At 38.9% G+C, this 15,530-nt stretch overlaps 1 protein-coding gene across 1 annotated transcript; it reads right to left on the reverse strand.

Moving 5' to 3' along the window:
- Nucleotides 1-6: 6 nt before the first annotated feature.
- Nucleotides 7-13,834, reverse strand: si:ch211-14c7.2 (actin cytoskeleton-regulatory complex protein PAN1). Its single transcript, XM_024277643.2, has 5 exons — nt 11,878-13,834; nt 5,732-5,907; nt 5,121-5,245; nt 3,007-3,121; nt 7-1,453 (listed from the first exon to the last, which is right to left on the reverse strand). The coding sequence occupies exons 1-5, from the start codon at nt 13,274-13,276 to the stop codon at nt 1,328-1,330; spliced, it is 1,941 nt and encodes a 646-aa protein (XP_024133411.1). The 5' UTR covers nt 13,277-13,834; the 3' UTR covers nt 7-1,327.
- Nucleotides 13,835-15,530: the final 1,696 nt, after the last annotated feature.

Raw genomic sequence — 15,530 nt, forward strand, 5'->3', positions numbered from 1 at the left:
TTTTTGGTCCTGTTGTGGCGCATCAGGGCGGGGCTAAAACAACATTTAAAGGACTTTAAAACAGACGTTTTCAATGTTTTTAATGCTTAATAAGGACAGTTTTGATGAATGTCAACAACACAATAAAATGGCGTTTTAAACGGGCTACAACAGCGTTTTGGATGCGCTAAAACCCGTCTTGGGACAACTTCAGACTATGATAGTACAGACTAATCAACTATTCTGACCATAACCATCACAGTTCTGTGATATGAATGCACGGAATTGTTTTTGTGATATATCACAAAAATATAAATAAAATTCAATTGAAAAATTCTCAGAGTCAGTGAATGCACCGGGACTGAAGTTACCACCCTCAATGATTTTGATTGGTCCTTCATGTTAGCCCCGCCCCAACACAACACAACGGGGCTGAAAGTTTTTAAACTGAAATTTTCCAATTCAACAAAGAAAAGAGTAAAAGTGAAGACAAGATTTGAAAATGTGAAATTTAGAGTTTTGAAACCTAAAAAACAGAAAATTTGAAGCTGAGAATAATTAATTTTATTTTAGAATAGCAAAAAGTTTCTGACTTTTAACCTTCTTTTTGGCCAAACCCCAATATTTTTTCAATTTGTTTTATTTGGGTTTCACATAATATTGGCCCAAATTTAGCTCCATAGAACGTCTGACCTGTGTAATCGCAAACCAAGGCCACTTTCCAAACTTTGATTTTCTCGGGTGTTCAGTGTTTATATGGAGTAGTTGCATACAAATAAATTATGTAATTTCCAAATTTTTTTAAGATTATGTCTGGTACAGTGGAAATGCTAGAATGACAAAGTTAGGTCCCTCCATGATTTCTAAGTGGGAGAATTTGCAAAAATACGTATTTGCCTCACTGTATGTATTTATAATGGAATTTCAAAAATGTCTGCTAAACTCGTTCTCATTCTGCAAAAAAACGGCAGCTTAATGTAAAGAAACTTCCTTTGAAAGTGAATAGTTGTGAAAAAGACCCTAAAAAGTGGTTTCCTGGTAAAATGTTGACGTAAACTGTGTTATTTCAGAAGAACTGCCTTTCACGGTGACTTGTGGTCACTTCAATCAGTAGTTGAGCATCTTATCTCAACATGGTGGCAAGGCCCAACAACAGCATGAAGAAACTGAAAGCTTGATGGAGAAGAAGATGGAGAGACGTGTGAAGTGAAACTATTCCCTTTTCCTTCAGAACCTCCACCGTCGGTCTGCGGATCGCCACACGGAGAGTGCAAAAACGGTCGGATCAAACACGAGGCATGAACCTGCAGTCATTCAGGCAGTTAGGAACAGAGCTGACGCAGCAGAGCTACTCCGCGGTGTTTCTGTTGTAGTCGTAGGATAGTCGTCGTCTGCCGCTCGGAGCATGCTGATTGGCTGATGGGAGGCCAGGGGAGAGGCGGCGGGTAGTAGTCCAGGACGCGGTTTGTATTTCCTGCAGAGAGGACAAAAACCCACAAAGACTTCACACATTTGAATGAAATTATGACTGAATACATTTTTATGTTTTTACCTCAATGTTTTCTTTTATTATGTTATTACTGCCATGATTTATTTATTTTCCTTTTATGTTTTTATTCTCTTATTTATTACATTTGTTTTTACTGTGTGCTATAGTGATTCTCCTGCTCCTTTCCGTACATTTTTCGGCACATAAAAACTCAATCACACTTTCTGCGATTCCAGCAAACTTGGTATCAAAACAGCTCGTTCAGAACATTACTGCTTGTAATTTTGATATTCATAAACTTTATTGTTTTTTAAATATTGAGCAAAATATGCCCCATAGGAAAATGAATGAGAAAGCCTTCAAATTTCAAAGTTTTTAGTAGATTAGCAACAATTCTTTAAATTTAGTCATTAACTATGTTTTAATCTTTTATAGTAATAATAAAAATTGGCATATTGCTTAATATTTTAGCAAACATGCTAACGTTTTTGACTAATTTACTGTGGTCTTTTAGGCTATTTTGCAGTTTAGTGAGTATTTAAGCAACGTGATAGCTTTTTTGGCTAATTTGGCATTTATTGAGGTTTGTAGTTTAGCTAATATGTTAGACGGGCCACACACTCAAAGCTGAGATTTGTCTTTTCATCTACAAATAACTGCCATCGTTTCAACTACATTTAAAACCTCCCCCGGTGCGCCTGCTGTTCGGAATGTCGAGGGTCCGCAGCTCTCGGGACGCGGCGCCGGACGCGAGCCGGTACCACCAGACGTGGTACTGGACGCGAACCGGAGCCGGGTTAGGGTGCAGGAGCTCTCCAGGTCCTAGCGCCGGCCGGTTCTAGCTCGCAGCTCGGTGGTTGGAGACCCGCCCGTGATCGAGTGAGAGCAGCCGGTGAGTTAGAGGAGAAAATCAGCGATTAATGCGTCAAAAAAATTGTCGGCGTCATGCACATGTCAAGTTAACGTGAAATTAACGCGACAAATCTGACAGCCCTAATTATTTATAAACATATATATAGACACTGTTTTCATTCAATTATTTAAATATTTAAAAACTGCATTTATAGATAAATGGTAATTGATAAAAAGCATAAATATTATGCATTTTTAAATGATAAAGTGAAACTTTGTGGCTCTCGTTGGGTTCTGGTCTGTGAAAAACTTGACTAAATGGCTCTTTTAGTGTTAAAGGTTGCAGACCTCTCTGGTCTGGGGAATCACTAGTTCTAAAATAAGATACATTTAATAACATTTTTTTGGTGATTTTATTTCACAAAGTTTTATTATTTTGGTCGATCAATTTTATACCCCCACCTGTCATTGACTTAGGAGGCAATTCCTTTACCTACAGAGGTTGGAACAGTCAGAATCAGTTTAAGCCAAATCAACAAAATAAGAGCAATAAAATCAAAATGCAAAGAAGATATCTTTAATAAGTGAAAGGAGGGAAGATATTTGTCCTTATTTGTTTTTTTTTGTTTGTTTTTTTAGGAAAATGGAAAACTGAAACTTGATGGTTCCATGATGATCTCACTCACAGTCTCTGGATCCTGAAGATGCAAAGTCTGTAGCAGCAGCTGTCGAGACACACTGCTGCCTCTCTTGTATCTCTGGCCAATCATTTTGTTCAAGTCATGGAAGCTGTCCAGGAAACTGCAGAGTCACACAAAGTAGGCGGGGTTACGTTCAGTTTCAGTTCATTTCATTTATCCATTCAAACATTTGCTTCCCCTTTAATCCAGGGCATCTCCTCCACCTCTTCCTGGAGGGTGGAGATGTTCTCCGGAGCAGCCGGCTGATGTAATCTCTCCAGAGTTTCATGGGTCTGCTGTGGGACGTCCTCCGCACAGGAGGATGTTGGCATATGTCTCCACTAAATCATCTAGAGAGAGCTGGAGGTCAGGACTTTTATGATTACCTGGATCAGGTGCGTTTAGCCAATAAGGGGCTTCAATAGCAGATTGGTTGGAAAACATGTAGGACACTGACCCTTGAGTCCTAGATTTAGGGACCCCTGCTGTAGAGGATCAAGAGTGTATGTAAAAGCAAACTCACAACACCCTTATGCTACTCTGGGATTGTGAATCGCATGAGAAGTAGGGAGGGGCTTCCTCACCCCTTCGTTTCTCTACTGTTTACTAGCCACCTACTAGTCTTGCTCCAGCTCTAGTCCGGTATATGAAGGCAACATAACTGTTTTCTTCTCTTACGGGGGACCGGGTCGGTTTGTGGGCTAACAGAAAAAGTGTAGCAATCACAGCCTGAATGTAAACATTTACAGTTTTCCAGAAAGCCACACATAGCCAAATGTTACACAATTCTCTTCTGTAATCTTCACAGAAAATATACTAAAACATTTTAAAAACTAGATATGTAGCATTACCTGTGACAGATTAATAGCTGAAGATGCTTAAATTGATAGATAAAAACACTGAAGCTGATAGCTGAAAACACTTAAGTTGATAGCTCAAAACGCTAATGCTGATAGCTAGCTAAAATATTAGATAAGGGCCAAATTAGCCCAAAAAAAAAACCAAAAGAAAAGTTCTAAATTAGCCAAAACAGCGAGCATGTAGCTGAAATATTAGCTAAACTTCAAAGTAGCCTAAAAACCTGAAAAAAGACTAAATTAGCCAAAACAGCTAGAATGTAGCTGAAATATTAGCTGAACTCCAAATTAGCCTAAAAAAATGGGAAAATGTCTAATTTAGCCAAAACACCTAGCATGTAGCTAAAATATTAGCTAAAGTTCAAAGTAGACTAAAAACCTGAAAAAAGCCTAATTTAGCCAAAACAATTACCATGTAGCTGAAATATTAACTAAATGTCAAATTTGCCAAAACAACTTTGGAAAGTGTCTGATTTAGCCAAAACAGCTAGCATGTAGCTGAATATTAGCTGAACTCCAAAATAGCCTAAAAACTGGAAAATATTCTAATTTAGCCAAAACATGCAGCTGAAATATTAGCTAAAGTTCAAAGTAGCCTAAAAACCTGAAAAAAGCCTAATTAGTCAAAACAGTTACCATGTAGTTGAAATATTAGCTAAATGCCAAATTAGCCTAAAAAAACTGGGAAATGTCTAATTTAGCCAAAATACTTAGAATAAAGCTGAAATATTAGCCAAACTTCAATGTAGCCTAAAAACCTGAAAAAAGCCCAAATTAGCCAAAACAGCGAGTATGTAGCTGAAATATTAGCTAAACTTCAAAGTAGCCTAAAAACCTGAAAAAAGCCTAAATTTGTGAAAAAAGAGAGCATGTAGCTGAAACATTAGCAGAACCCCAAAAGAGTCTAAAAACTGAAAAAATGTCTAATTTAGCCAAAGCAGTAGGGCCAGGCCAAATGTGGAGGAGGTCTGCAGGTCATAGTTTGGGGACCCCTGATTTAAAACAATCCCCGGGATTTCAAAAGTCTTTTCCACCAACTAAACTGGCTTCAGATCCACATTTAAATCTTTTTCTAAAGTCTTGACTGTTGCGTCCTTTTGACCAAACAAGCATCAGCTTGGACCTCAGAGAAAGTCTGGTCTCTCCGCCGTCCTCTCATCACGTGAGTCCGACAGTACAAATGAACACTGTTCAAAAACACTTCATGCTGGATCGTCACAAATGAGAGGAATTCATCTCACACCATCGATCCAGTAAATTCACCTGAGGTCCTGGGCGGCTTTGCCCCTGAGGAGATGAGTCAGGGTGAGGATGGCGGCGTCGAGGTCGCAGGGGTCACTACCGAGCGAATCGGGCGGCGTGGGGAAAGCTTCAGTAAAGACGGATGCCTGCCGGAGAAACAGAAAAGAGGATATTTGTCACTGCTTTTGGAAAGAATTCAGATTTAAAAATCTGTTTTTAATAAGCTTGTTGATGCTGAGCAAATTTTATAATTTTACACAATTTTTAATTTTATTTATAAAAATTCGATATAAAAATTGAAGTGCAGAATGTATATTATTTCAATAAAAACAGTAAGCTTGTTTCAAAACTAAAGAGAATATTCAAATAAATGGCTCGTTTTTTTCTCAGGCAGTGTTGAAATTAAAAAGTCATGTTTGTCCTCAGATTGTGGTTTGAACTTCTCTAACTCACGACTGCTCTTTACATTTATTCAAGTATGCATTTTTAAAAATAAAATGGTATAATTATAATTAAAAGTACACTGGGAAAGTTTTGAAAATAGATAAAAGTGATCATAGATGCAAGTTTTTGCTGCTTTGAAGGTAAAAACTGTAAACCACAGGAAGTAGGAGGCGGGCGCAGTCACTTACCACACTGTGATTGGTTGACGGCCTGTCGTTCCTGGTTTCCACAGCGCTGGCGGGCCACCACTGGTGCTCCTCAACGCCCGAGTCCGACGTCTGCAGAGGAAAGGCTGCCCAGGAGGCGTCAGACGGAGGAGAGGAGGAGGGATCTTCTCCCGCCGGCGTGGAGAGGCTCGAGTCGCCTGTGATGTTTCAAACAGAGCAGAGTCTAACTAGAACACCACAGAAGAAGAAATGACGGCACAAAACTGGAGGGTGTAACTGTGATTTAAGAGTGATTTATTTTTAGAATAAGCTTAAAGCACACGTATAATCATTAAAAAATGTTTTTTACAATAATGTTGTCATGTTTTATTCAATAGTAAAAGGAGAAAAAGTTATTATGATGGATAGTGGTGTGCTTGATTTGGCTTTCTTGAATTTTTTTTAAATAAATCTGCTGAGCCAGAATAATTATTTTTGACACAAGGGTGTATTTTATTTTGAAGGGAACTTGTATGTGCTGCCGTCAGAAGTGAAAAAAGTTTTGAAAAAGTAACAAAAAGTAAAAGAAATTAAATTATAGGCCTATTTATTCATTTATAGTGAATATTTATAAATAAATGACTCAGAAAAACTTAAATAAAGTGCATTTTTCTTTTTTAGAAATGTAAATTGTTGCCATTACACCTCTGCAGTGAGAGTATTTGTTTAAATATAATCTCATTGGACGATTTGCAAAAGTAAAACTGCACTTCCTTGTGCATGACTGTGTTGTCCACAGTTGTTTAGAGAGAGCTGCTGTAAGAAATGCTGCGGTGAAACGATTCAGCCTCATCTCAGATGTGGCGTGATGGATGGAAGCGATGCTTGCTCGCATTTCTGTGAGTCTACTGACCCGAGGCCAGCGAGCGCTTGGAGTCCTCCGTCCCGTTTCACTCCTCCCTCCCTCTCTGTCTGAAAGACTAATGTCTTGTAGTGAGAGGGAGTGATCACTCAGGAATCAGGTCAGGACGCCACAGAGAAATCATCAACAGTGTGCTTACCGAAGTAAAAAAATCATTTTTAACCAACATAGTTGATCATCAAAGCGTCATAACACATAAAAAATAACAATTATTACTGACTGATACATATATATGATTATAATTATATGGTTCCAACAAATAATGCAAGATTTTTGCATATTAAAATTAAAAATACAATTATTTTAAAAAACATTTGAACGTATTTATTAAATTCACAGATAATAAATGAAAGGGGGAGGGGCTTTAAACAGATTCAATATAATCAAGACTTTAAATCTCCTTTTTCAACTGTATTATAGTTCTCACTAATATTTTTAATTACATGTACTATTTTTCTGTTGTCACATGTGCTCCTAAGTTTTCATTTTGGTGTTTTGACCCTAATTTGGCAACATTTTAATTTATTTTAAGCTTTTCTAAATCTTCTTATCCTTCTTTTAGCAATAGAATAATTTGGTTTTCAAGTTAATAAGGATTTATTCAGATTTATATTGTCCATGCAGCTCCTTCATTCAATGCTAACAATTTGAATAAATTATTGGTTTGTAGTTTTGTTTAATCTGCTTTCAGTTAATTGAGTTTTGCCATTTTTGCTTATTTTTAACATGTCAGATAACCGAGACAAAATTCTTCTCAGATGCGTAATCTACTGTGAGAGGGGTTTAATAGTAGAATAACATTTTTTTCTTGAATTTTTATGCAAGGAAATCTGCTGCAGCAGAAGCATCTTATAACACAGAATGTATTTTATTTTGAAAGTAACTTGGACACATTTTACTTAAACAAAACTCTTGTGTGTGTTTTACAAATGAATTGATTAAAAGCCAAAAAAACATGAAAAAAGTGAATTTCTCAAAAAGTAAAGTGGGACTTTACAGGTCCCATTGAGTTTTTCTCAATAAGAAACGGTTTTAAACGGCTCTTTCAGTATAAAAGTCTGCAGATCCTTGTAAATGACATGGTTTAGCAGAACTAGTTGGAGACTATTTTAAAAGCATAAAATTATGTAATGATGTCAATTTATCTAATGACAAAATTCTAAAAGTCAAAACAACAATATTAACACTTAAAGCTAAATTTACATTTCATGTAAATTGAAGATTTTTAGCAGATCAAATTCAACTTTCAGCAAACTATAATGTTAATTGTTTTATTTTTTGGTGTCTTTCACATTTTTTACCTGGCATATTAAAACAACCCCATCCACCCCATGACCAGATGCGTTGTGGGTAAAAGTGTTTTCTGTTTATTCTGTCCAGTTTTATGTATTTGCTGAGGTTTGTGTTTATTGTTGACGTATTTGTTAGATTAAAACCTTAAGTTACAAAGTCATGACGTATACAAAGAATAAATACACGTTCCTGCTATATTCATTTTTTACTTTTTACAGGATGTTTGGACAATTACAATGATATTAAAGCCGTCCAACATTTCCATTTTAGTGATTTAACCAACTTTAAATAGTTGTAAATATTCTACGGATAGTTTAGCATTTATTAAGTAATTTAGCATCACCAGTATTTTAATCTACATTTCAGAATCTAATCTTAAATTATGTAAAATATCAGAACCAAAGTTAAAAAAGACGACTTCAAGTTGGAACAAAACTACACCATCTACGAAACATTTCAAACGAATGAAAAAGGATTTATGATCAAAAGCTCTTCTACTGTCTAACTTCAACTGATCAACATCCCGTTGACTGTATCTGAGAACTGGACTGAGCAAGTGTGACGTCACCCATAGAAAACGATTCACTTAAGGCTCCAAATCAGTCGCCGTTTTTAAGGACGCCACGATGTTGGTGAGAATCGTTTCTATGGTAACCACTCTGGCCAATCAGGAGAGAGCTTGTTGGAAGGCCACACCCACACCACTTGAAAGTGAACTACACAAAATCCGTCAATCAAATGTTCTAAACGTTAAGACTTCAGGGTTGGAAGCTCCGCCTACTTTTATTGAGGCCTCTGATTGGCCAGTTTATGACTTGAATAAGTTGAACTACAGAAACAAAGCCAGAAATATCAAGAAGATGTTAAAATAAAAAAGTATCAGAGCAAGAACGGTGATTCTGACCAATAGAATGACTGAGTAATGGCTGTTTGATTCTCAATAGAAGTCTATGGGATTTTGGCTTCCTGGAGTATTTCCTGTTTGGAATTCCAGGAGGGAGGAGTCACTCGGTCCAGTTCTCATTTACAGTCAATGGGACAGCCCCAAACGTGTGCAGAACCTGAAGCATAAATGCTTCATGAACTTGAGTTTAAACTCTTTTTGGCCCTGAGGTAAAAACAGATTTATTGATTTATGACTAAACGGATCATAATCACTAATCAATACTGGCTATTTGGGGGAGGTAAACGTCTTGAATTATAAAGATGACTGGACCTGCAGAATTTAGTGTTTTAAACAGTAGTTTTTAAATCTTTGGGTATCTAAGTCAATCACAAAGTTGTCACTGGATCTGACGACGTTTGTTGTTTTGCAAAACTTTTTTAAATCTAAAAAAACATGTCCAAGAATTTCCCCAAAATTGTTGCAGACTTCAATAGTGACCAATACATGTGTTAGCATTCAGATGTGAAAAACCAGCGTGGAACAGGAAGTTCTACCGCGGATTAATGAGGGATTATTCACCAGGTACACCGAGGAACCAGAACGCTTGATCTGTGGGTCTGGAGGAGAAGGTCTGACAGAACAAGAGGTTCCAGGAAGAAAGAATAAAAACTTTAGACGTTTTCTAAACAAGACCGAAGCTTCTATTCAACCTCTGCAAACCTTCACGGCTCAGACTGAGCCTGCAGCTCACATCCTCGCTGAGTATCAACACAGTTTGGGTCCAGAGGAATTTAACAAAGTTTTATTTTGAAGCTTTGTGGATTTTCAAACTAAAGCTGAAGGAAGACTGGCTGCCGAGCCACATGGGACTCTTTTACCCTAAGAGCAGCTCTCTGCCTGAAGGAGTTAATAGTTTTAAAAGTAAGAATGACTAAATTAGATTGGATTTAATTTAAATCTGTTAAGTTTATACATTTTTGCCAAAGAAAATAAATTCTGTAAGTTTTTACATTCCAACTGAAATAAAGGGTTTTTAATGCTTACTCCAAAATTCCAAGATAAAAAGTCTGATTTTTTTTGCGATTCCTCAGTTAATTTTGAGTTTAAAGCACATTTTATCTCATGTTGCACAATACTGGCTAGTAGGTGTCCAGACGGTAAATACTTAAGATATATATAGAGTATATATGTTTTTTTAAAATTATGATTATGTCGTTTGTAAATAAGTAATGTTGTTTTCATGGACATAGCTTCTGCAGAGCAGCAGTAGTTCTTTAGAAATCTACCTCTGAGTTATGGTAAGCTTGCACAGATTACCCATCATCCCTTTGTTTACACTCTCTCCCACTGGCTTACAGCCCCTCACAGTCCTAATCTAACATTACTGATACAACAAAAATGTCTCGTTATGTCGGAGATTTCCAGCCGTACAGTTTAGAGCCAGATTCCCGCTCGGACGAGGAGAACAATTTTCCTCGGAGTGGATTATTGCAGGAATACACTGGGATGATCGTCTTTTATTTTGAAAGGAACTCATATATGCATCTGGTAAAAGTGGACATATAATTATTTTACACTTCGAGAGAATGGCGGCTTCTCTTTATATTTCTGTTTTTAGTCATGCCAAAAAGGAAATAAAATTAATCTTAATTTATAAATAAAACATGAAAGAATGATAAGATGGTTCAAAGGGTAAAGTAGGACTTTGTGGCTCCGACTAGAGAATCAGACCAAATGTCTCTTACTGTTAAGGACTCCTCCAATGGAAATTATGTTTTTTTTTTTAGTATTTTTCTTCTGATGGAGTACATAATAATAAAGAAAAGGAACATTAAAACAGCTTTTGACAATAGTTGCCTCGTGGACACAACAATCGCCACTCCATTCAGATGTATCCACTTGTGTAAAATAGATCCATGAACGTCTTTGTTTGCAATCTGGATCACAAATGTACAGCTGGATAGCTCTGATATTGCTCTAATGTTAGGTTGAGGCTGTGAGGGGCTGTAAGATAGTGGGAGAGTGTAAACAAGGGGATGATGGGAAATCAAGGAAGTAGGGCTGCCACGATAAGTCCACTAATCGACTATTAAAATAGTCAACGACTAATTTATTAGTCGATTAGTCGTTACTTTATATTATATGAAGTTGGAGTGTAGTAAAGTTGAAAGTTATATTGGCATTTTGTTAACTTTTTGGACTATTTTGAGTTTATTAAGGTTTTTTGGGCTATTTTGTAGTTTAGCTAATATGTCAGCTACATGCTAGCTGTTTCAGCTAATATAGGATTTTTTCAGTTTTTTAGGCTAATTAAGAGTTTAGCTAAAATTGCAGCTATATGCTAGCTATTTTGGCTAATTTAGCCTTTTTTGTTTTTTTAGGCTGTTTTGGAGTTTAGCTAATATTTCAGCTGCATGCTAGCTGTTTTAGCTAACTTTTTCAAATTTGTAAGCTAATTTGGCATTTAGCTAATATTTTAGATAGCTATCAACTTCAGTGTTTTTAGCAATCAATTTCAGCATCTTCAGCTATCAAATTCAGCTTGCAGCATTCACATTATCACAGGTAATGCTGTATATCTAGTTATAAGTTAGTTTACAGCTAGTTAAGATTTGTGTTTTACATCCACTTTACACATGACCCGATTAGTCGACTAATCAGAAAAAATAATCTGTGATTAGTCGACTATTAGAATAATCATTAGTGGCAGCACTAGAAGGAAGGCTCACAACTCGGTGGTGAATTTCTAATTAATTCTTGCTGCTCTGCAGAAACTATGTTCTAGAAATTGACATGTTTTTTTCAAATTTTGGCCAAAAACAGCCTCATTTTATAAAAAACCCCACTAGGAACGCTTTGAAAAGAGATCAAAAGAGGACCGGAGTGGGACTGATCCCTGATCCAGAGGAAGGAATGTGTAATTCTGAGATTACAATCGAGCAGTTTCTGATGCATTCCTGAAAATCCCTGTTCCTCGGTCTTTTCTGCTTCTGTTGACCTTTTGCTTTTCTGGGACTTGAACACAAATGTTTGTCTGAGAATCTAAAGACGAACTCACAGAAAGAGAGGAAAAAGTCTGACACTCACAGCCGCTGTCTGCGCTCTCACCAGGCGACGAGGCGCACATGTTAACCCCCTCGCTCCACGCTGGCGCCTCCTCCGCCTGCATAAACACCCCAAACTCCTCCTCCTCCTCCTCTGTCCTCTCCTCCTCTGCAGCCACCTTAGAGTTCCTCTCCTCCTCACGCTTCTCCTCCAGCTCTCCGCTCTTCCTCCTTTTTTCTTCGTCCTCCGTCTCCACTCTGGCTGCCTCCTCCTCCTCCTCTTTCTCCTCCCTCTCTGCCTCCAAACAGGGAAGGCCTGTTGCCATGGAGGCCAGGGGGGGCAGAGAAGGGGCAAGATTAGCTGTAGCTCCATGCCAGTCCTCCTCCAGACTGCTGCAGGTGCGCTCCATCTCTCCATCCTCAGAAATTAGGAGGGATGAGGAACCTCCTTTCTCCTCCTGCTCCTCTGCAGAGAAGGCCTCCTTGAGGGGGTTCGGCTCCTCTTTCACAGTGTTGCTCGTGACCTCTGTGAGGTTTGACCTTTGGAGGTGAGCATCCAGTTCTCCTTTACTCTCAAACCCATTGTCTGGTTCCACTTCAAAGTGGTTTAGGTCTGTTTGAGGATTGGGAGAGCAGACGCTGCCCCCTACAGGAGCGGAGGACTCCTCCTGCTTTGTTTCGTGTTTACTCCCTTCTTCACAGGAGTCAATGGAAAATGAGGAGGTCTGCATCTTCGGATCGCAGGTTCTGTGGGAACATCTGCTCCTCCTGGAGTCCGGCTGAGGGCTGGGGGGCTGCTTCCTGTCCGGGCCTCCTTTGTCCAGCTCTTCCTGGAGCTCCCCGCTCCTCTCCTGCGCCTCCCGCTGCGCCGTACTGCTGGACTTCCTCCACCTCCGGCCGGACCTCACTTTGACCCGGTTTGTCCCGCTTTCCGCAGACTCTCTACCCCCTCCTTTGGCTGTTTTTCCTTGCAGCCAATCCCCCCCAGCCGGCTTGGCCGTGGAGTACAAATGTCCGCCTTTCTGTGTCCGCAGGAAGAGGCACTGAGTCTGCGTCTTTCCGCCGCCCTCCGAGGTCTTCAGAGAAGCAACCGTCACCAAGGCTCCGATCTCAGCCTGCCGGGCGTCCAGACCCAGCGGCAGGCCGAGCCCCCACTCCCCGCTCAGGTACACGTCCGCGGGCTGGGGGCAGGGGCCCCCCTGACCTTTAGGATCAGCCGGCCCTGCACCCAGAAGCCCACAGGCCTTCCGGCGGTTCCTGGAGAACAGCGCCCAGGCTCGGAGGCCCCGGATCAGGGGCAGGTCGCCCAGGCCCAGCTCCACCCGGCTGGGGAAGGGCAGGGAGGTTCTGGAGAACTTCTGGAGCATCTCCCTGCTGGAGCCCGACATGTTCAGGCAGGGGTAGTTGTTGTTGTTGTTCTGCTGAAGCATCGTCGGCCTCATCGATGTGATGGGTCACTTTACCGAAAGGAGGAGGAACATCAGATCATCTTCAGAGGAAGACGTCCAGCCTTCAGAGAGCGATGATGAAGAGTCAGCAGATCACATCTGAGGACCGCCTCACAGAGAAGAGGGACAAAACAAGGACAAGATGATGGAGAAGAGTCTGTCAGAGATTTGAAATCTCAGCTCACTGAGGAACAAAGCAGAAATCTCCTCATTTGAATCAGATCAGCGACAGAATCAGAAAGCCTGCAGGCCGGAAGTGTCCCAGCATCACCGAACCAAAGCCGAACGTTCCGGCCCGCATCCTCAGATTCTTATTGTCCTCCTGAGCCGGGATCAGCATCCAGCCCATCCCTCCGTCGGGCCTGCGTGGCTCACAAACAGCCGTATGCGCAGAGAGTCCGCTCCCAGAGAAGACCGCAGCACGCCCGCGGAGCCGTCCCCGGTCTGTCCGCATCCTCTCACGCGGCGCGGGCCCGCATCGTACCGCAGTGAGCTCCGGTGTGCGGCGATCTGGATGACGGAGGCTCATCCACCTGCCCACTCACTTCTATGAGGGGCGATCAGTGCCGCGCGCGAGGTATGGGGGCTTGAGCGTGCCAACATTCAAACAGAATGTGAATGATGTAGGAAATGTAAATGAATTTACACACAGTTTACCAAATACATAAAGTGGAAATGATCCTAAACGCAGATTTTTTTATAGTCCCACTCCAACTATATAATTTTTAAAAATAAAAATCATTCCAAATGGTCTTTTGATTATGCTGTTTTTAGCCAAACCAAAAAGCCTGCATAGCACTATAGTGATTCTCCTGCTCCTTCCCGTACATTTTTCAGCACGTAAAAACTCAATTTATATTTGGTATTCCTAAACATTATAGTTTTTGAAATATTAAACAAAATATGCTCCACATTAATTGAATGAGAAAGTCTTAAAATTTCAAAATTTTAAGTAAATTAACAACAAGCCTTTAAATATATTCATGAGCCACGTTTTCATTCATAGTATGTTTTAAAAAAAATAGAGTTTACCTAATATTCTAGCCAAATGCTAACGTTTTTGGCTAATTTGTTATTTACTGGGTTTTTTTTAAGGCTAATTTAGAATTTAGCTTCCATTTTAGCAACATGCTGACATTTTTTAATAATTTATATTCCTGAGAAATTTAAGGTTATTTTTGAGTTTAGCTATATTTAAGCAATGTGCTAGCTTTTTGTGTGGCTAATTTATTATCTACTAAGGATTTCTTATATGCTAATTTGGAGTTTAGCTAATATTTAAACAACATACTAACGTTTTGGGCTAATTTGTTATCCAATTATTTTTTTAGACTAATTTAGAGTTTAGCTTCTATTTTAGCAACAAGCTAATATTTTTAAGTAATTTAGTTTGTTGATGAATTTTAGGCTATTCTGGAGTTTCACTAGTATTTAAGCTAGCTTCTTTCATATCTACTAAGGCTTTTTTGAACGTATTTGGAGTTTAGCTCAAATTTAAGCAACACACTATTGAAGAAGGGATTTTTAAGCATTTTTAAAACTACATTTTCTGAAATTTAGGTCAACTGTAGTGCTCTTACATAGTTCTTTAATGAAATTTCCAGTCTTTTAGAAAATTTAACATTTTACAAATAGCTTTTGCAATTTTAGGAAGTTCCTGCAGCAATTTAAGTCAGTTCCATCGCCATAAAAAAAAAAAACAAAAAAAAAACATCAGCCTCTTCAGTGGGAGTTGTCTCTGCCATCAATCTCAGGACAGTGATAGGAAGGGATAAAATTCTTACAACCAAAAAGAAAAAAAAAAAGCCATTTTGTATTTTTCTGATAAAATGCCTTCAAGGTAACTCAATTGAAATATAACTACATTACCCAGAAACCATCAGTGTTAGTTTAGAAAGCTTGAAGGGAAGTCAGTTGTAATAAAAAAAATTGTCATTAGAGTTAAATCATAATAATAAAAGCAAAAGTAGGAAGCAGGACAAAAGTAGGTCATTTCAAACTGGAGTGGTACTCAGATTACCGGGAGTGGGAATGGGGGGAGATTATTTTTTAAACTTTGGTCTGGGAGAAGGACTGGACTGGAGAGAAAATTCATTCCTATGTCATCCTCTAGTCTACTCCTGATCTAACAGGATTTGAATAAATACTCAGAAACATTTAAATCCTAATTTTTTTATTATAAGTCCTTCATGATCAGAAAAAAAATATTGAAGTGGGTCTTTTAACTTTTAAAAATTTTTATTTATCA

The sequence above is a fragment of the Oryzias melastigma genome, linkage group LG13 (assembly GCF_002922805.2).
Source record: "Oryzias melastigma strain HK-1 linkage group LG13, ASM292280v2, whole genome shotgun sequence".
Lineage (NCBI taxonomy): Eukaryota > Metazoa > Chordata > Actinopteri > Beloniformes > Adrianichthyidae > Oryzias > Oryzias melastigma.

What these genes read in the sequence shown, in the direction of transcription:
- si:ch211-14c7.2 (XM_024277643.2), bottom strand. Translation starts at nt 13,276, where the DNA reads ATGAGGCCGACGATGCTTCAGCAGAACAACAACAACAACTACCCCTGC. An exon ending in AAAGCCGCCCAGGACCTCAG is followed by an intron (nt 3,122 to 5,120) that starts GTGAATTTACTG and finishes GTGACTCTGCAG; the next exon opens with TTTCCTGGACAGCTTCCATG. An exon ending in ATCTTCAGGATCCAGAGACT is followed by an intron (nt 1,454 to 3,006) that starts GTGAGTGAGATC and finishes TCCTCTCTGCAG; the next exon opens with GAAATACAAACCGCGTCCTG.